At 39.5% G+C, this 21,630-nt stretch overlaps 1 protein-coding gene across 1 annotated transcript in view; it reads left to right on the forward strand.

The window, feature by feature from the left end:
• The window catches only part of R3HDM1 (R3H domain containing 1), a 100,272-nt gene that overhangs the window by 67,897 nt on the left and 10,745 nt on the right, over positions 1 to 21,630 (forward strand). The window contains 3 exon segments of the mRNA XM_084892251.1: positions 5,785 to 5,939; positions 10,408 to 10,559; positions 19,500 to 19,603. Of these exon segments, the coding sequence (XP_084748377.1) occupies positions 5,785 to 5,939; positions 10,408 to 10,559; positions 19,500 to 19,603 (411 nt within the window).

A 21,630-nucleotide genomic window follows, 5' to 3' on the forward strand; every position in this document is an offset into this window, starting at 1 on the left:
GCCTTGAGAATTACTTCAGGTTTGCAGGTAATGTGTTCTGTAACTGTACACCAAGTGCAAAAAGAGGCTATGGGGGGTGGCAGGGCTTTTTGGATTTGTTTCTCTGCCCATATGCCGATGGCCTGAAAATTGCAGTTACTCTCCCATGTACCTGTAGGAATGGTCTGCCTAATCTCTTTGCACCTCCCAGTCATAACCCCTTCAGCCACAACTGGATTCCTCCCTTTTCCAGGCTGAGCCCCACCCTGAGCTCCTGGCGATAGGGCTACATCCATGACTTGTCGCAGCCCTTCTCCCTTCTCAGCCTCCCCTTTTGTTCCCACTTGCCCACCTTTACTTGTTTCAGTGCACAGATCTTTCAGTCCCTGTTGAGCAGGGACCTTGTTGAGTTATAGCTGTTCCAATTGAAATTTCAAGGGGATCTCTCACACCACTATTCTTCTGATGTCACCCTGTATGTTTCCGTTAAAAGACACCTTTCCATATGCAACATCTTCCCATTTGTCACTGCCAATTCTGCTCTCCAAATGCAACACCTTTCCTTATGCATAAGAGCCTGTCTTCTATAATCATTATATATCTCTTATGATTTTAATATATTATTTTTATTTCATTCTGTTAAAAATATGCTTTTCTTTATTGTTTTTTTTTTATTTATTCTTTATTAAGATATTATATGTGTACATACCTTATCAATCCCCTCTCCCCCATTCCTAAACATGCCCTCCCTCCCCATAGTTTTTCCTCCATTGGGTTAATGCTCATATGCATGCATACAAGTCCTTCTGTAGATCTCTTATCTCCCCCATATCTCCCTACCCTCCCCATTGTAATTTGACAGTCTGTTTATTTACTGTCTCTGTATCTATCTTTTTGTTCATCTGTTTATAATGTTCGTTATTATCCATAAATAAGTGAGATCATGTGGTGTTTTTCTCTCATTGACTGGCTTATTTCACTCAACATAATGTTCTCCAATTCCATCCAGGTTGCTGCAAATGATAAGAATTCCTTCTTTTTTATGGCAGCATAGTATTCCATTGTGTAGATGTACCATGGTTTTTTGATCCAATTATCTGCTGATGTGCACCTTGGCTGTTTCCAAATCCTAGCTATTGTAGATTGTGCTGCTATAAACATAGGGGTGCATATATCTTTTTTGATTGGTGTTTCTAGTTTCTTAGGATATATTCCTAGGAGTGGGATTACTGGGTCAAATGGGAGTTCCATTTTCAGTTTTTTGAGGAAACTCCATACTGTTCTCCACAGTGGTTGCACCAGTCTACATTCCCACCAGCAGTGCACGAGGGTTCCTTTTTCTCAACATCCTCGCCAGCACTTGTCTTTTGCTGATTTGTTGATGATAGCCATTCTGACAGGTGTGAGATGGTACCGCATTGTCCTTTTGATTTGCATCTCTGGCTTTTCTTTATTGTTTAATGAGCAAGCATAAATATTGAGTGCTTGGCTATCTGATAACTGATATGAGTGTTTTTGAGAGGTTTTGTTTGTTATTTCTAACCTCACCCTTAAAAAAAAAAACACCATATTTCAGGATTTTTTAAAGGCATATGAAAACCATGAGTGATCAATTAGAACAATTTTATATTCTAGAGGCCCAAGGCTAAGTGCACAAATATGTGCGCAGATGGGGTCCACCCAGCCCACCCTGATGGGGGCCCATCGAGCCGGGCTGGCAGGCGGAGGGGCCACAGGCAGTTGACTGGCCAGCCTTGACCCTGATTGGGGTGTTGGGGGCTAATTAGGGGCGAGATGTGAAATAAGACAATGAATAAAATTATGAGATTAAAATGAGTTTAAAGAAGATATTTTCTTTTAAAGCACTTGGCATTCTTATTTTTAATAACTTCACTAATGAGAGAGAGAAACCAAGATGGCGGTATAGGTAAACATCTAAACTGCTGCCTAACACAACAATTTCAAAACTACAATTAAAAGATAAAACCAACATCACCCAGAACCACAGGAAAGCTGGCTGAGTGGAAGTTCTACAACTAGAAGGAAAGAGAAAAGAGCATTGAGACATGCACAAGTGCTGAAAAGCTGAGGTATGGAGGGATGTGAACCAGGCTAGTGGCGGGCGTTGCTTTTTTCAACCCAAAGGGAGACAAGCTCCCGATTACTCTGAAATCCAGTTTCTGGGGAGACACTGGAGACCCAAACTCCTACAGGGAGAAGCTGGACTGTCTGCTATCAGATCAGAAAGTGAGGGCGGCTTGCTTGCAGAACTGTACACAGGAATCATTGTTTACTGCACTGGGACATGAGGTGTAGGGATGTGAAAACTCAGAGATGCAGAGACAACTGACTGGCAGCCATCACTTTTTGCCACGCCCTAGCCTAGTGACTCCCTGAGACCCCACCCCACACAATCTACAAAACCTCCCAAGCTCCACACAGCTGCTTTTGCATATGAATGCCCTACCCTATTGCAGCTTAACTTAGCAAACTGTAGCTCTGATCAGATAGCTCCAAAACCTCCAAACCCCAAGCAAAAAGGAGAAAGCTGTAGTTCTCACTATAGCTCCTGCTGTGTGGCCTCAGACAGTAGCTGACCTGCACCCCATTGGGCTTCCAGAAGCCAGTGTTCCTAATGATCGGTGTGAGACGACACAAGATTTCAACTCCTCACATCCATAAGTGACACATTTGGGAGGCGGACTCAGTGAGCACCAAAGCCCCACTAAAGCAAGTCCTGCCCCATAAGAAATCTTCAGTGCATCAGTTCTTTCATTATAGATACAGTGGGTCCTCACATTTGGCCTGGAGGTCAATTCCTCCCAGTGTACCAGCAGCAATCAAGGCTTAACTACACCAAGACATTGCTCTCAGCCCACACAGGGGTGCACCAAGAGCGTCCACCTTGGTGATTGGGGAGGCTGAGCCACTGGCCCCTATAGATCACCTGCCACACAAAGCCACTCCATCAACACAGGGAAGCAGCCAAAATGCGGAGACAAAGAAACATGTCACAAATGAAAGAAATGGAGGAAAGCAAACTCCTGGACTTAAAAGTTCAAAACCACATTTATAAGGTTACTCAAGAATCTTCTAAAAACCACCAACAAACTTGATGAGACCTATGAGGAGCTTAGTGAGACCTTCAAGGACCTTAAAAAAAAGTGGAAAAGGACCAGTCAGACATTAAGCATACACTGTCTGAAATAAAGAATTTCTAGAAGTTCAACTGTAGATCAAAGGACTCCAAGAATCAAACCAAAGATCTGAAATATGAAGAAATAAAAAACACCCAACCAGAAAATCTAAAAAAAAAAATAATCCAAAAATATGAAGATAGTGTAAGGATCCTCTGGGACAACTTTAAGTGTACCAACATCTAAATTATTGGGGTGGCAGAAGAAGAGAGAGCGCAAAATATTGAAACCCTATTAGAAGAAATAATGACAGAAATCTTTCCCTATCTAGGGAAAGAAATAGACTTACAAGTCCAGGAAGTGCACAGAACCCCAAACAAGAGGACTCCAAAAGGACAACACCAAGACACATCATAATTAAAATGCGAAGGGCAAAAGACAAAGAGAATCTTGAAAGCAGCAGAGAAAAACAATTAGTTACCTACAAGGGAGTACCCATACAGCTATCCGCTGATTTCTCTTAAGTCCAAGCCCTTGACCAGAATCAAATCTGTGACCCTTCAGTTCCAGGCCGAGATTCTAACCCCTGAGCAAAATCAATTTGGGCTAGTCCTAAATTCTAATGCTGCAGTATATACATGCATGCCTCTGTGTGTGGGGGGTGGGGGAGTGGGGGGTGATTCTGTTTTAGAGGTGGCATTTCCAACACAAGAAAACATATTCACATCCCATTTTCACTCCTGCCCTTTATTTCCCTAAGTGTGGAAGTGTGTCAGTATATTTTTTGCAGTGTTTTTGGTATTTAGGGTATTAATTTAAAATACTTGTCATTTGATAAACTGAAAATAGGGTTGAATAATAAGTATACTAAAGAAGGAGAAAGAAATTTCTTCTGCTTGTCCTTTATCTGCCTACAAGTTTAAGTATTATATGAAATTCACAGGGGGTAAGGCTTAAGAAACAGTATGTGGTCAATCACTTATTACAGATAAGTTTTAGAATATACATTTCTTGTACAAAGTTAGATTGGTGAAAAGTCATTTGAATTATGGTCATAAAGCACTGTTGCCATAGAAATGAAAAGATTCACTATAACTGGATTTTTACTTTGTTGTTGTTACCAGGTATACTTTATATTATTAGGGAAGGTTACTGCTAGATTTTATTTAGTTATTTAATCATTGAGCAGAATCAACAAGGCTTCTGGGGAACTATAGTCTTGCTGTTGTCTATAGTCATTACTGAGGTGGGGTCTTTGCTATTTCTGTTGCTAGAGGGATTAATAAGGATGAAAATATAAACTGATTTTTATAAGATAGCAAAATTTACTAATGGTGTTATCAGAGAAATCATTTCACTGACCTTCGGTTATGGAAGTGTTTATAGGCAATGTCATAGTTTGGTTCATCTTTGTAAAAAACTTTAAATACCCTTACTAGAAGATTAGTTATTTATTTTTATCAGGTTTCTTTTTCTTTTTTTTCTTCTCTTTTCTTTAATATATTCTTATTGATTACAGAGAGGAACAGAGAGGGAGAGAGAGATAGAAATATCAATAATGAGAGAGAATCATTGATTGGCTGCCTCCTGCATGCCCCAACACTGGGGATCAAACCTGCAATCAGAGCATGTGCCCTGGCCAGGAATCAATCCGTGACTTCCTGGTTCATAGGTCAACGTTCAACCACTGAGCCATGCCAGCTGGGCCTTTTTTTTTTTTTTTTTTTTTTTTTTTTACCAGGATTTGTTGTACCTTTTAATAATGTATCTAAGTCTTAAACTAATTGGTTTACATAAGGAATCCTCTTAGGTTCAGGAGACAAAATACAATTCATATTCACTACTCAAAACTTATTTCAGATTCTTATTTAAATACTGAAAATTTCAGTCGATAAGAGTAAATTTATAGTCTTAACTGACTACTTCCATTACCAAAAAGGCTTTCAGAATAGGGAAGAATTGTCCTTTTTCTTTGATTTGTGACTTTTGGCAGATTAGTCTCATTGAGCATCTGTTTCTCTGTCTGGTGACCTTAATATAATAAAGAAATAATCTTTTTAAAAATTGCTAAATGACTCAATTTTCCTTGTGCCCTTGACACATTCCTAATATAAGGGTTTATATATTTGTGTGATTTAAAAAACAAACAAACGGGTAAGCATTCTGTAAAAGTGGCCCCCTTTTTTTGGCCTCCAGAAGTGCCAGCCTCATGGGCCCCCTGCTTAAGACAATGCTCTAAAACCAATACAAAATCCTCAATAATTTTTTTAGCAAGGTGCCCTACATTTGTTTTATTTTGCACTGGTCCCACAAATTATGTAGCTACTCCTGGTCCCCAGAAACTAGTTGTGATAACATTTTAATGCATACTAAATAGTAGTTGTCTGTGTAATCCAAGTCTATAACCCTATAAATTTCCACAGCTACAAAGGGAATCCTTGTGCACAGATTTTATTAGAATGTATTGTAAGGGAGAAAAATACATGTAGCTGACTTGGGTTACCTACATGTAAACCTTTTCAATGTTAGCTCTCAGAAGGTTGTTTGAAATTTGTTGTTTAGAACAAAATTCTATCATTTTAGAACACAAATTACTTACTTAAAATACAAAACACCCTACTAGATCAAATAAATTCAAAGCAGGATTTAACTTGTTGTGTCATTGCAGGTTATCAAGTTATGCCCAACCAGCAGCAAAACTACCAAGGAATAGTTGGAATTCAGCAACCCCAGAGTCAGAGCCTGGTTGGTGGCCAACCCAACAGCATAGGAAATCAGATTCAAGGAGTGGTCATCCCTTACCCTTCAGTGCCATCATATCAGGTATGTTATCACTCACCTCCTTTGGGTAGAGGTAATTTTGAATAAATAAAATGTATAGCTATGATGCATTGTCCCTCTTTTTAATATGGGATTAAAAGGTTATCCAATGTTCTATAATACATAATTTTTATTTTTTTTCAAAATATTTTATTGATTTTTTACAGAGAGGAAGGGAGAAAGAGAGAGAGAGAGCTAGAAACATCGATGAGAGAGAAACATCGACCAGCTGCCTCTTGCACACCCCCTACCGGGGATGTGCCCTCAACCAACGTACATGCCCCTGACCGGAATTGAACCTGGGACCTTTCAGTCCGCAGACCGACACTCTACCACTGAGCCAAACTGGTTTTGGCTATAATACATAATTTTATAGTCTTAAAATTAAGAGTTTTATTAGTCATAGCAGTTTGTTTTATCATTTTATTGCTTTATTCATTCGCTTCATTAATTTTTAGGGAAAAAATATTGAGCTACTTTGATATTGACAAGTAAATTTTCCTGGCATTAACTGTGTTTCTGACTACCTAAGTATATAAGCAAGTATCTTACTCTATAATTCAGCCTCTTAAGGAAAGTGGAATGGGACAGAAAATAGCAATGGAAATAGGTATTTGAAATAATAAAATGGAGTACAGGCTATCAGTACTTATAGAATAGAGGAGATTGTGCAGTTGTCCATGCTGGAAGTGATTATTTCCCCCACCTCAATCCCAAAAGAAATGATATGTATTTTAAAATGACATGGATTTTAATTTATAGTTCTAAAGTAGAAATACCGATTGTTTCATGAATAAGTCATTTTTTATTATGATGTGCCACGGATCAGGCCCAAACTAGCAGTCCGACATCCCCTGAGGCATGTAGTAGTGTGCAAAGTGGCAGGCAGCCAGGCACCACACCACTCCCACTCATTCTGGCCACACTGTGCATGTCGCCATTGCCGCTCAGTAGCGCGCTGCCACAGAGGCGAGAGAGGCTTGCACTGCTGCAGCGGCACTCACCAGCCTTGAGCTGTTGTCTGGTGCCCGTTAGTCACCTGAGCGGCACTCTCGCTGTGGGAGTGCACTGACCACCAGGGTGCAGCTCCTGCATTGAGCATTTGCCCCCTGTGGTCAAAGCATGTCATAGCAACAGGTCATTCGGTCACTTAGGCATATATACATATATAGATATAGATATATATAGATATATATATATAGTTTTCCGTAACTGAGTCTAATGTTAAGAAATCCAAAGATCATTTCCATTCATTTCCTCAAGGTAAAAACAATCTAGTTGAGAAGATAAATGTACATGTATGTTATCTAAACATAATTAAATTGTGATACTATTCAGACTGGTAACTGAATGAATCATGAAATACAACCATGAACAGATTAGAGACTTAATAAGAAGTATTCTGGGAAGATATAAACCTTAAATTATCTCTTAAAATAACAGGCACAAATTGGTTAGAAAGACATTCTGGGGATAGGGAAGTATATGAGCAAAGGTGCTAGCATATTCCATTTAGTTCCAGAAAGTCAAAATTGAAATTAAAATGTAAAATGTGGAATTATCAAGGATGTCTAGTCTTGAAGCCCCCTAATTATAGAAGGCAATTAAGGAAAAAGGAAAAAAAAAAATACATTCTGAAACTAGATATTTTTAAAGTCTATTTTTATTGATTTTAGAGAAAGGGGAAGGGAGAGGGAGAAACATTTATGTAAGAAATATCAATCAATTGGTTGCCTTCTGCATGTACCCCAACTGGATTCAAACCTGCAACCTGTGCATGTATCCTGATCCAGAATCAAACAGACAACCTTTGGTACACAGGATGTTGCTCACCCAACTAAAGCACACCAGCCAGAACATGACAGTAAATTTGAATCTTTCTTTTCTCATATTTTGCATGCTTTTTATTTTGTATCCTCCATGCATGAGCCTAGTTTCATCAGACTGCCCATCCCCTACTTTTTTCAGAGCTAGACAGTCTGCAGGATGAGTACCAAGGAACTCTCCCTTCTCAGGAACCTGGTTATGCTCCCTAATCCAGGACATTGAGCATCTATTAGAGAAGATGGCCAGGCACTGCATACATAAGATTTACTCTTGGCCTTAGTGGCTCACAGTCTAGTGTAAGAAATATAATTTTTATTTGTTTTTATTTTTTGTTAATCCTCATCCAAGGAAATTTTTTCCCATTGGTATTTAGAGAAAGTGGAAAGGAGAGGAAGAGACAGGGGGAAACATTGATGTGAGAGAGAAACATCAAATTGGTTGTCTCCTACACAACCCCAACCTAAGCTGGGATTGAGGCTGCAACCCTTCACTCCGTGGGCTGATGCTCTAACCGTTGAACTAAACTGGCCAGGGCAGAGAATGTAATTTTTAAATAAAGTATAACCTTATTGGTGTAGTTTTTAAAATGGAACTAGATATTAAAAATGCTTCAGAGCTAAGACAGTTATTATTTCTATAGCATATATTTTTATAAGCTATAAATTATTTTCCCATGGCATTTCATGTAATCCTCAAACTGGGTGAATGAATATGGGAACTGTTATACTCTGATGAGCAATGAATGACAGCCTCTTTATTTTCTCTCCTACATTTGGTAGATAAGCTGGGTAGTGATAAACTGTTGCCTAAAAAAATAAGCCAGAAAAGTCTTCAGTCCTCAGTAGAGTGTATTCTGTGGCTGTACATTCTCAAGTACTGTTCCCTCTCTCTTTTAGTACTTCAATTTTCTTTACCACTAGCTGCAGCAAGCATGTCAAACTCACAGCTGGGGGCCACACGCCTCATTTAAGTTTGCCATGCTTGAGCTATAGACTTATAGTTTAAATCATGTAAATTGAGTGTCATTCTTCCTAAATCTGCCCTGTATATGTATTAACTTAGTTACAACCAGAAATAATCCTATATAAAAAAAAGTTGTAATATGCAAATGGTTGTTATGTCATGAAGCGTAAGGACTGGATCACAGATCAGCAGGAGGGTGGGGCAGTGAGCTACAAGTGTGTGGTGGAGAGCTACAGGAGGGGAGCTACAGGAGGGCGGGGCAGCAGGTGGAGGGCGGCGGTGAGCTACTGGCTACAAACTGGCAGCTGAGAGCTACAGGAGGGGGCAGGGCAGCAAGACTACGAGAGGGTCTGGGGTGGGGGAACCACAGGAGGGCAGCGCAATGGGTAGAGAGCTACTGGAGGGCAGCAGCAAGCTACTGGTGAGCTATTGGTGCACAGGTTCGTGCCCAGAGCTACTAGTCTATATAATAAAAGCCTAAGTGACCTTTATGGTGGAATGACCAGAACAACTGGTCGCTATGATGCGCACTGACCACCAGGGGGCAGATGCTCAATGCAGGAGCTGCCCCTGGTGGTCAGTGTGCTCCCACAGGGAAGCGTTTATCAGCCAGAAGCCAGGCTCATGGCTGGCGAGCTCAGCTGTGATGGTGGGAGCCTCGCCTGTCTCCACTAAGGAGCAGCAAGCCAAGCAGCAAGGAGCAGTGAGCAGGTGGGCGGTCTTATGCATCTAACCTACTGTACAATTGATAAATGCTAGTGAAAAACAATAGCTGGCAAAAATAAAATAAAGTGGTAGTGTTATGGCTAACTTATCAGGACACCCTGTTGACAGTTTTAGATTACTCCTTAACTGGTCATACAGTAAAACCTAGATATAACAGATTAATTCAGGTAATGGGGTGTCCGTTAAAGCTGAAAGCCTATTATATAATAAAATAGGTTTTCCAAATGTATATGTTAAAAAATTGACAAGTTAATTTACCTGTTTTATATAAACATATTTGTTTAATTAAAATTAAGTATGTATGAAAAGTTTAATTTCACAGAAAATTTTTCTATTTATACTACTGTAATTTAAAATTCCTACTGAATAGGTCTAGTAAATGTATGCATTCTCCAGTCACCTTGAATGAAAAAATGCACATAGCTGGAGGTATGACTTAGCCAAGTGCACATCAGAACATCAGCCAGCATGCGTTACAACTGCTGCAGAAAGTCATGGCAGGCAACAACACAACCAACTACCCCAAGTGATGTGGTGTGATGTGATCACGTGCTAGTCATTACCTGAACATTGTTTGCAAGCGGTGTTACCTTTGGATATAAATATGTAGACTATAGTTGTAGATATATAATGTTTATATCGGCACTATTACTTGAGTGCTTTTCCCAACATATGGCCTATTCGCTAAAATTTAAAAATGATAATGAGTTCATAACACAAAAAGTAACGTTAATTTAATTATGAGCAAATCTTGGTTACGGCCATTTTTAAATTAACGGTATTAATTTCCACATATAACACATGGATCAGAAATTTTGTTCATTAAATTGAAGTCCATAAATCAAGGTCCACAAAATCAAAGGTTTATTGTACTTGAAGTTTATGAAGGCTAGAGACATTAACATTTGCAAGCGTTTGAAGAACTTGTTCCTTTAAATTGTCTTTCAAATTTTAGGTTTCACTGCCTCAAGGTTCTCAAGGAATTGCCCATCAGACTTATCAACAGCCTGTTATTTTCCCTAATCAATCTAATCAAGGATCTATGCCCACAACAGGAATTCCAGTTTACTATAGTGTCATTCCACCTGGCCAACAAAATAATTTAAGGTGAGTACAACTAAGAAAACTAATCCTATAGCTTCTCATTTTTTATCATGATTTTGGTCTGTTGCTAATTTTAAAGTTGCCTCAGGGCAATACCTGAGATCATTCTCTAAAGTAGAATAGAAAAACTATGATACACAATGAGGGGTAATATGTAATACTTTATTTTTTTATATATATATTTATTTTTTAAATAAATCTTTATTGTTCAGATTATTACAAATGTGATCCTCTTCCCCCCCTCAGTTGCTCCCCTCCACCAGGTTCCCACCCCACCCTCTGTCCTTTCCCCATCCTCCATTGTCCTCATCCATAGGTGCACAGTTTTTGTTCAGTCTCTTCCCGCACCCTCACTCCCCTTTTCCCCAAGAATCGTCAGTCCACTCCCCTTCCATACCTCTGATTCTATTATATTCAACAGTTAATATTGTTCATCAGATTTTTTTAATTCCCTTGGTTTTTACATTCACTTGTTGATAGTTACGTATTTGTTGATCATAATTTTTATCTTTATCTTCTTCCCCTTCCTAAATAACCCCCTTCAGCAATTCATATAATTCTGGTTCGGCAGTGATGAACTCTTTTAGCTTTTTTTTATTTGTGAAGCACTTTAACTGTCCTTTGATTCTGAGTGATAGCTTTGCTGGGTAGATTATTTTTGGCTGTAGGTTCTTGCTATTCATCACCTTGAATATTTCTTGCCATTCCCGTCTGGCCTGCATGGTTTCTGTTGAGAAATCAGCTGACAATCGAATGGGTGTTCCTTTATAGGTAACTACCTGCTTTTCTCTTGCTGCTTTTAATATTCTCTCTTTGTCTTTTGCTCTTGGAATTTTAATTATGATGTGTCTTGGGGTGGTCCTCCTTAGGTTCCTTTTGTTTGGAGTTCTGTGCGCTTCCCAGGTGGGGAAGTTTTCTGTCACTATTTCTTTCAGTATTCTTTCTGTATCTTGCTCTCTCTCTTCTTCTGGAATCCCCATAATTCTGATGTTGTTTCACTTGAAATTGTCCCAGAGGTTTCTTACACTATCTTCAACTTTCTGGTTTCTCTTATCTTCTCCCTTCTGCAGAGGAGTGTCCTCTGGCTCTTCGTGTTCTAAATCTTTGTCTTGATTCTTGTGATCTTCCACTCTGTTTTTAGGACTTTGTATAATATTTCTTATTTCAGACAATGTTTTCTTCATTTCTTGTTGATCCCTTATTATTTCTAGTTGCTCCCTTTTCATATCCTCATAGGTCTCATTTATTTTATCGGCCTTTTTTAGGATATTGTTGAATAACCTTATAACTGTAGTTTTGAACTCAATGTCCAATCTTTTCTTTTCCTCCATCTCCTTCCTTTGTCTCCTTCCTCTTGTCTGCATTTTAGTTGTTTCCCTGATTTGATGGAATAGCTTTGTGTTCTAGGTGTTCTGGTAGAGCCCAGTAGCACAGCCTTCCCAGTTACTTGCGGTGGACAGTCTTGGTGTAGCCCTTTGTGGGCTGTGTGTGCAGTCTTGTTAAGCCTTGCTTATTGTTGGTATCACTGGGAAGCTTTGATCTCCAAGCCAATTGGCTGTGAGGATCAGCAGAGTCTCAGCTAGGAAGGCTTCTATACTCTGCTTGGATAGGGCGGGGTCTCGGGGTGGCTCAGACAAGCTTTGGTTCCCTGTCAGTCTCTCCTTAGAAAAGACCTGTTCTCGGAGAGTTTCGGAAGATTGGTTGCAGGCGTGCGCACCTCTTTGGTAAAGGCACAGACAAGCTTTGGGTTTCTGCCAGTCCCTCCTTAGAGAAAGCCAGCCTCTGGGAGAGCTTCTGTGCTCAGCCAGAGATTGGGCGGAGTCTCAGGTTGGTGCAGACAAACTGTTTTCCCTTGGGCTCCTCCCCAAGTCCCGCAGTAATGGCCTCTGGCTTCACACACCTCTGAGAGATTTCTGCCTGCTGCCTGACAGTCTGGCCTCTCCCTGTCTGGGGCCGTCTATCAGAGCAATAGGCTGATTCTGTTTTCCTCTCGAACAAGAAAGCCAGTTGCGCGTTAGCTGTCTGCCCTCTCCGCGCACCGGGAGTAAGCCAGCAGCAATCTCTGTCCGGCCCTTCCTCTCCCCGCGCTGGGAGTAAGCCAGCGCCTTTTCGAGCACACCGTTCTCCGTACCTTCACAGTTCCTGAGGTTCAGCGTGCCTTCTCTCTCCTTCCCAGACGGCAGAGCCTCCTCTCAGCTAGCCGTCCGGCACTTCAGAGCAATGCCTCCCCTGTTTTTCAGTTCTAACTTCAAATTTGTTGTGGTAGGCTGCATTCGGGTGTCTACCCTATGCCGCCATCTTGGTGTCTCCTCAATATGTAATACTTTAAATAATAAAGAATTTAAAATAATAATAAATTAAAATAATATTAATTAAAATAAATTTAAAATAATAATTTAAAATAACAAATAAATAAACTTAAAAAATTTTTCAAAGAATAACTATGATACAATCTATTTTTCTAATATTTGTTTTAGTCTTTTTTTTTTACTTACCCACGGGGAATAAAATTGTTGGGCACAGACCTTGGAGTTTAGAGCATTTGTTTGTCAGTATTTAAGGACTTTTATAGGAGTTTGATGAGAATATGTTTCCTTTATAAAACAGCAGCAAAATATCATACTCAAATTTTGCAGAATCTGGGAAGCTCACTTTTTATCAATAAGGGGAGGGAGGTTTATAAGAGAAGCAAATGATAGTAGTTCTGCATTAAAGCAAGCTATGAATTATTCCATTAGCTACTTCAGCTTGGAAGAATAGAAGCTTCTCTGATAAACTTAATGTGTTAAAAAATAGTAATTTTCCTTTGAATTGGGTACCTGTAGTTTTTGTTCAGAGTACATTACAGTCCTTCGGTTATTCTCAGGACATCCCTATGGGGTTGTCATAGGGGCCACAGGGCTCTTATAAGAAGGGGTCTTTAGTTATAATTGCTGATAAGAGGTTGCCACCTAGTACGGTTACAGGTATTATTTATGGGTAAAGAGGGAATTGACATACTTGCTTCAGTGAATCTGCTTGGGAAATGGGACTTGGCTCTCATGTTATGTGTTGTCAGAAATACACATACAGTCCATCCCCCGAGGAATTCACATGGCTCTGTGGCTGCCACAGGTTAAAGAGGCCTGGCCCAGAGTAGAAGCTTAGTAAATCCATACTAAATTAAAACACTTCTTTAATTACAAAGGCCAGCTTGCACATAATTAATTCTCATTTATGTACCATATTATTGGCCTTAATATTATTTTGTTTCTGTAACTCTATATACTTTTTAATTTTTTTTTTAATTTTTTATCACTTAATTATGCTTGTTGACACAGTGAAGCAATCAATATAAAGATGTGTAAAAGGAAAGCTAACTATCATGTTCCCACTCTGGTCACCAGTGCTCACAAGCTGTTATGCATTCTGTTTGTATTGGCCTGCTCAAACATATGTAAATATAAATACATATTTATATTTATTGGAATTGGTTGATAGGTTCTAGTGAAATAGACATTATCTTGCATTTTCCCCTTATTAATATATCATGAAATCAGATAAATAAGTATTAGTCTAAAACATTCTGTTAAGGTTTTGTTGTCTTTTTTTCCATCTGATTTCTTTACAAACATAATTTTACATAAATGAGATCTTGTCATACAGGCAGTTTTTAGTTGTTCTACTTGGATCATTTCCCACACATGCACATTCTAGGTAACCCATGTTTCTATAATGGTCTGTGTCCTTTTGCACTTTTCTCTTTGCACCTAATTATATACTAACATAGATATGGGTATGAAAACATGAGCAAATTAATTAGCAAAAGCACATGAAATGGAATTTATAATTTTACATGTAAATTAGACAAACTTTTTTTTTTATTGACCTGAAAGAAAAAGGAAGAGGGAGAGAGAGAGAGAGAGAGAGGGAGAGAGAGAGAGAAACATTAATGATGAGAGAGAATCACTGATTAGCCACCTCCCTGCTCGCCCCCACTGGGGATCAAGCCCAAAACCTGGGAAATGTGCTCTTGTCTGGAATCAAACATGGGATCCCTCAATCCATAGGCTAACACTTATGCATTGAGCCAAACCAACTAGGGCTAAAACTTTTTTTAATGTGATTGATTGTATTTATGTATATGGTATCTATATTCTATCTAATAAAGAGGAAATATGCTAATTGACCCTTACACTGTGACAAATATGGCCAATGAGGGGGGAATATGCTAATTGTCTGCCATGCCCTCAAAGATGGCACTCTCCACAGCCACAAGATGGCGGCACCCAGTCCCTTCAGCACCCAGCAGCCCAGGGCCTCCTGAGGCTCAGGTAACTAGAGCCGGCTGAGGCTTGCACTGCCGGCAGTGGCAGCAGCAGAGATGGGTTAGGGCATCGCCTTCCCCTAATTGCCATGTTGCCTCCCGCCCCTGAGGGTTCCCGGACTGTGAGAGAGGGCAGGCCAGGCTGAGGGATCCCCACTCCAGTGCATAAATTTTCTTGCACCAGGCCTCTAGTCTTTATATATATATAGCGCGACCATCTAGCCAACTTACCAGCTGGTAGGTAGGATGTGTACTGATCACCAGGGGAAAGATGCTCAACACAGGAGCTGCTGAGTGATAGTGCCCTCTTGCACTCTTGGACACCTTGGGGGATGTTGGACAGCCAGTTCCAGCCCGATCCCCGCAGGCCAGGCCAAGAGATCCCACCTTCCAGAGGGACCCCCCCGCTCATTCCGCAGACAGCCTTGGAGCCACAGCGCAGCTGGCTGGGGAAGGACCGCAGGAGGTTGGCTTCAGAGCATGTCGACCCTTCTCGCCCTGTTCCACCCTGCCAGCCACCTTCTAATTAATTTCTTTTCAATGTGCACGAATCCGTGTACAAGGCCACTAGTTTGTATATAATGAGAGAGTTTAATCCATTTATGGTTAGTATTTAGTATTACAACTAATATAGTAGATTTTTTTTTTCTGCCAGCATATGTTTGTTTATTTTACCACACTGTACTTACAGCTGCATGTCTGATTGGTTATAGTGCCATTTTATCAGAAGCCTTGATGCTCTTTATCATGGAATCTCACTAATCTGATAATATCAGGGCATGAGATGGTCTAATTAGCTACTTTTTTGGATCAGTGAATCTTGTGCCATTAGGCATTAGTTATGATATGGTTATTAAGAACACAGCCTTGAAATCTAAACAAAACCTGACTTCAAGCCTGTGCAATTTTAGGCAAGTTAGACTTTTTGCACTTTGGTTGTCTCGTTTATAAATTAGGAATAATATTCACAGGATTGGTGTGAGGGATTACGTGCCTATACTTTGGTATGGAAATTCCATATTCTAAAATAGATACTTGCCTGTATTCTTAAGTAGAGCACACTAAAAATAGTTAAACTATTTGTTGCTGATTCAGACCTACAGTCTTGAGCATCGGTGATTATATTGTGTCCCCGCAGTATTTTGAAGCAAATAAGGAATATTTTCACTTATAAATGCTCTTTGATTTATGATGGGGTTAAGTTCTGATAAACCCATTCTAAATTAAAAATATCATAAGTAGAAAATATTTTTAATACACCTAACCTACATAATAGCTTAGCCAGCCTACCTTAAACATGCTCAAAATAATCACATTAATCTACAGTTGGGCAAAATCGTCTAACAGCGAATACACTATAATGTCAGTTATTAACCCTTGTGATTGTATGCCTGACTGAAGCTACAGCCACTGCTGTTGCCCAGCATCACAGAGTGTATTGTGCCCAGCTGGTGTTGCTCAGTGGTTGAGCTTCAACCCATGAGCTGGAAGGTCCTGGTCCGATTCTGCTCAGGGCGCATGCCCGTGTTGTGGGCTCAGCCCTCGGTGGGGGATGTGCAGGAGGCCCAGGCCCAGACCAGGACTGCGTATTGAACCTGCAAGGCAGGTACTGCACTTGACCAAGAATTAGTCCTGTGACCCTTTGGTGCATGGGCTGATGCTCTAACTGCTTAGACACACCGGCCAGGCCTCTCCAGTTTTTTTATTTTCCCTCCATGTTCTCCAGCTTACATAATTACTATTATCTCAAGATAGATGATTTCTATGTCTTTATTAATATTTTCTAATTGTTAATGCAACATACCATTCTTTCTTTACTTCCTTAATCCTGGTTTCCTTTGATTGGGTTGTGGTTTTTTCTGATAAATGTGAAAAATTGTTCATTCTCATAGGGAGTTTCTGTTCCCTGCTTTCCTAAGGTATCGGTCATACTTTTCTGTTTCTTTGCATCTCTTGTAATAATATATTGGAGTAACTCTAGGTATCTCCTATTGTTTGCTTTTGTATTTGTTTATAGTGAGTGACTGGGTTATTTTAATGACATCTATTTAATTCCCTCTTCCGCTCCCCGCTCCCCGCTCCCCCACCTCTGGGATTCAGCCTCTGATGCTATTCTCAAGCAGGAAAAGCTTTGGGTATCCTCATAGTAACCCTGGGGTGACAGTGGTTTTGGCGGGATTCTGTTCCTTTCTTCCGTGACAACACCCAACTGTTAAACTCCACTAACTGCCAGCTGATTATTCTGCTATTTTCAATAATGCTTAATTCATAAGTTCCTCTACAAAATATTCCAATTAAAATATGGCTCCTGTGAAGGAGAAATTTCTGGGGTCACTGTTTGATTTTTATTCTGACCTCAGGAGGGCTCTGTCCAGCTCTCTTTTTACCTGGTTTTCTCCTTCAAACCAACAGGCCTAAGTTTAGCCTGAATCCTGAATCACCTCACAGTTGTCTAAATGAAGGTTTATATTGCAGAAAATCAGTATAGCTCTCCTCACCACACTCCCTGACATCTGTCAAAAGATTTCTGAAGGAGCCCTAACCAGTTTGACTCAGTGAATAGAGCAAGGTCCTAGGTTCGATTCCAGTCAAGAGCATGTACCGTCACTGCAGGCACATCCCCAGTAGGAGGTGTGCAGGAGGCAGCTGATCAATGTATCTCTCTCATCAATGTTTCTGACTCTCTGTCCCTCTCACTTCCTCTCTGTAAAAAAATCAATAAAATATTTTTTTTGAAGATTTCTGAAGGAGATTCAGATAATTAGTTAAAATTAAATTGCTGATACAACATTTAAAGTCTAACTTTTCAGACATTTGTCATAGAATAGTTTTAGTGTTTATTTTTTATAATTACAAAAATACATGCGTGCCTTTTTGGAAAATAAAAAGTATATATAAATTATCAAGAATTAAAAAAAAAAAAATCAGCCAAAGTCCCATAAACCTAAATTGACTACTGTTTTCATATTCAGATTTTTCTGTTAGTCTTTTTTTTTCATATATAATTTTAACATAGTTGAGATTCTACTCAATATATTTTGTTCATTTGATACAGTGTTTTGCTGCGACATTAAAATTTTCTTTGTAAATATAATTTTTAATGATTACACTGCTCAATTTTATAAATATGCAAGAATTTATTTAGCCTGTTATAAACATGTAGGACATATCCTTCCCCCCCCCCCCCCCCACTTTATTGATTCATCTTGAGTGCAACTTGAATTTCTTCCTAGACATAGAGTCCTTAGAGGGTAAGACTTAGAGGTAATTAACAGGTCAAAGATATGGTGTTGTGTTTCTTTTTGCTTGTTTTTCTGCCTGGCTGGTGTGGGTCAGTAGTTGAGTGCCAACCCATGAACCTGTATTTTACTGTATTTTGGAATCAGTTCCCAGTCAGGGCACATGCCTGTGTTGCAGTCTCAATCCCCAGTAGGAGGCTTATAGGAGGCAGCTGGTCAATGATTCTCCTCATTGATATTTCTATCTCATTCTCCTTCCTTCCTTCTTCTGAAGTCAATAAAAACATTTTTTTATTTTTTCTTTCAGTGTTGTTTTTGTTTTTGTTTGTTTGTTTTAATATATTTGTATTGATTACAAAGAGGAAAGCGGAGGGAGAGAGGGAGATAAAAACATCAATGATGAGAGAGAATCATGATTGGCTGCCTTCTGCGTGACCCCTACTGGGGATCGAGTACCCAACCCAGGCATGTGCCCTTGACCAGAATCGAGTCCCACAGTCCAACCCTCTATCTCAACTGTGTTTTTTATATATATATATATATATATATATATATATTTTTTTTTTTTTTTTTTTTTTTTTTAAATCACACTTCGGTAAACTGCAGATTAGGTTTCTTATTTTAAAAATATGTAATGCGATTATCATTTTTTCCATCATGGCTTTGATTCCAAAATACAGTAAAAATTAGGAAATAAATGACTGGAGCAAAGGGGAATTCTACCTATGAATTATCATAGGAGATTAAAGGTGAACATTGTAGAAAACCCAAAAGAAGAAACTTGTTGGATATTTATGTCATTTGTCAATCTCCATTGCTCGCAAGTATGTCAAACATGCAGCACATCAGCACGCCATTGTCAAACTGCATATTCTATTTTCTAAAATACAGCTTAGTAAGATCTAAAACAATACCTTTTTTATTTTATGAAGTTAGTTATTTTTAAATAATTATTAGAACAATACAAAAAGCATATTTAGAATAATTTGTAAAGAAATACGAGCAGTGAAATTAGGTTTTTTTTCCTGGTTTCAAAAATTTGTATTATTGCAATAAACATGATAATCACCTAAAAGATAATTATTCAAAAGATAATTATTTTTTTAAATTTTATTGTTTAAAGTATTACAGATAGTAGTACATATGTCTCCCTCTTTACCCCATTGTCCTTCCCCCAGCCTCCCTTACCATCCCCCCTTAAATGCCTTCACCCCCCTCCCCAAAAAAGATGATTATTTATAACTCACAGAGAAAAGAGTTGCATTTGACTTTTACTGCTAATCAATTTGAAAATTAATTTTATTTAAGAAATTTGTAGGACTGTTCCAAGCACCTTTACAGTCATCTCCGTCTCATTGTGCTGTGCTTCTGTGTTTGTTTTATTTTTCCCCCCCTTAGCTCATCAATAGGTTACTTACAACATCCAGGATCAGAACAAGTACAGTTTCCTCGAACTACTTCACCCTGCAATTCCCAGCAGCTTCAAAGCCACCAGTGTGCAGGTATGACCAAATAATTGAACAAAAGAATGATGATTTTTTTATTTGAGGAAAATTTAAATTAAGTTCCTTAGGCACTTTTTTTTTTTTCAATTTAATAAATCTTTATTGTTCATATTATTACAATTGTTCTTCTTTTTTCTCCCCATAGTTCCCCTCCACCCAGTTCCCATCCCACCCCATGCCCTTACCCCCCACCATTGTCCTCATCCATAGGTGTATGATTTTTGTCCAGTCTCTTCCTGCACCCTCCTACACCCCTTTCCTCCCACCCCCCACCCCGAGAATTGTCAGTCCATGCCCTTTCTATGCCCCTGATTCTTTTATATTCACCAGTTTATTCTGTTCAGATTTTTTATTCACTTGATTTTTAGATTCACTTGTTGATAGATATGTATTTGTTGTTCATAATGTTTATCTTTATCTTTTTCTTCTTCTCCCTCTTTTTAAAAAATAACTTTTAGCATTTCATATAATGCTGGTTTGGTGGTAATGAACTCCATTAGCTTTTTCTTATCTGTGAAGCTCTTTATCTGCCCTTCAGTTCTGAATGATAGCTTTGCTGGGTAGAGTAATCTTAGTTGTAGGTTCTTGCTATTCATCATTTTGAATATTTCTTGCCACTCCCATCTGGCCTGCATAGTTTCTGTTGAGAAATCAGCTGACAGTCGTATGGGTACTCCCTTGTAGGTAACTTTTTCTCTTGCTGCTTTTAATATTCTCTCTTTGTGTTTTACTCTTGGTACCGGTATTTTAATTATGATGTGTCTTGGTGTGGTCCTCTTTGGATTCCTCTTGTTTGGGGTTCTGTGCACTTCCTGGACTTGTAAGTCTATTTCTTTCACCAGGTGGGGAAGTTTTCTGTCATTATTTCTTCAAATAGGTTTTCAGTATCTTGCTCTGTCTCTTCTTCTGGCACCCCCATAATGTGGATGTTGGTACACTTGAAGTTGTCCCAGAGGATCCTTACACTATCTTCATATTTTTGGATTCTTTTTCTTTTCCAGTTGGGTGTTTTTTGCTTCTTTGTATTTCAAATCTTTGACTTGATTCTTGCAATCCTCTAGTCTGCTGTTGGATCCCTGTATATTATTTTTTATTTCAGTCAGTGTATGCTTAATTTCTAGTTGGTCCTTTTTCATATCCTAGAGGGTCTCACTAAATTTATCAGCCTTTTTTAGAAAATTCTTGAAAAACCTTATAACTCTATATCCAGTCGTTTGCTTTCCTCCATTTCTTTCATTTGTGACCTGTTTCTTTGTCTCCGAATTTTGGCTGCTTCCTTGAGTTGATAGAGTGGCTTTGTGTGCTAGGTGTCCTATAGGCCCAGTGACTCAGCCTTCCCAGTTACCTGAGGTGGACACTCTTGGTGCACTCCTTTGTGGGCTGTGTGCACAGTCTTGTTGTAGTTAAGCCTTGATTGTTATTGGTAATCACTGGGAGGAATTGACCTCCAGGCCAATTGGCTGTGAGGATCAGTTGTGTCTATGGTCAGAGAACTTCTGTGCTGGAGACACCCTTATGAAACAAGACTTGCTTCAGTGAGGCTTTGGTGCTCACTGAGTCTGCCCCCTGAGTGTGTCCCTTGTGGATCTGAGGAGTTGTAATCTGGATAGTCCCACTCTGACCCCTGGATACACTGACTCTTGGATCACTAAGGAGGTGCTAATTTAGCCTCTGCCTGAGGCTACCCAGCAGGAGCTACAGAGAGATCTGCAGATTCCTCTTCTTTGTTTGGGTTTTGGAGATGCCCAGATGAGCCCCAGCTGTGAAGCAATGCAAGCTGCTACAGGGCCTTGGAACTTCTTTTGGATATTCAGGGTCTCACTGACTCAGCTGCAATCTGTTAGGTAAGTTTAGAATTCAAAGGACCAGGGCATTCATATACAAAAGCCTCTGTACTCAGCTTGAATGGGGCGGAGTCTCCGGGCAGAGCAAACAGCAATGGCTTCCCATCAGCCTTGCCCTAATAGGCCCCTGACTCTCAGGGTCCTGAGGTAATCGCTGCAAGCACCTCTGAGAGAAAGCTG

This window comes from Pipistrellus hanaki (genome assembly GCF_964339955.1).
Source record: "Pipistrellus hanaki genome assembly, chromosome: 8".
Classification (NCBI taxonomy): Eukaryota; Metazoa; Chordata; class Mammalia; order Chiroptera; family Vespertilionidae; genus Pipistrellus; species Pipistrellus hanaki.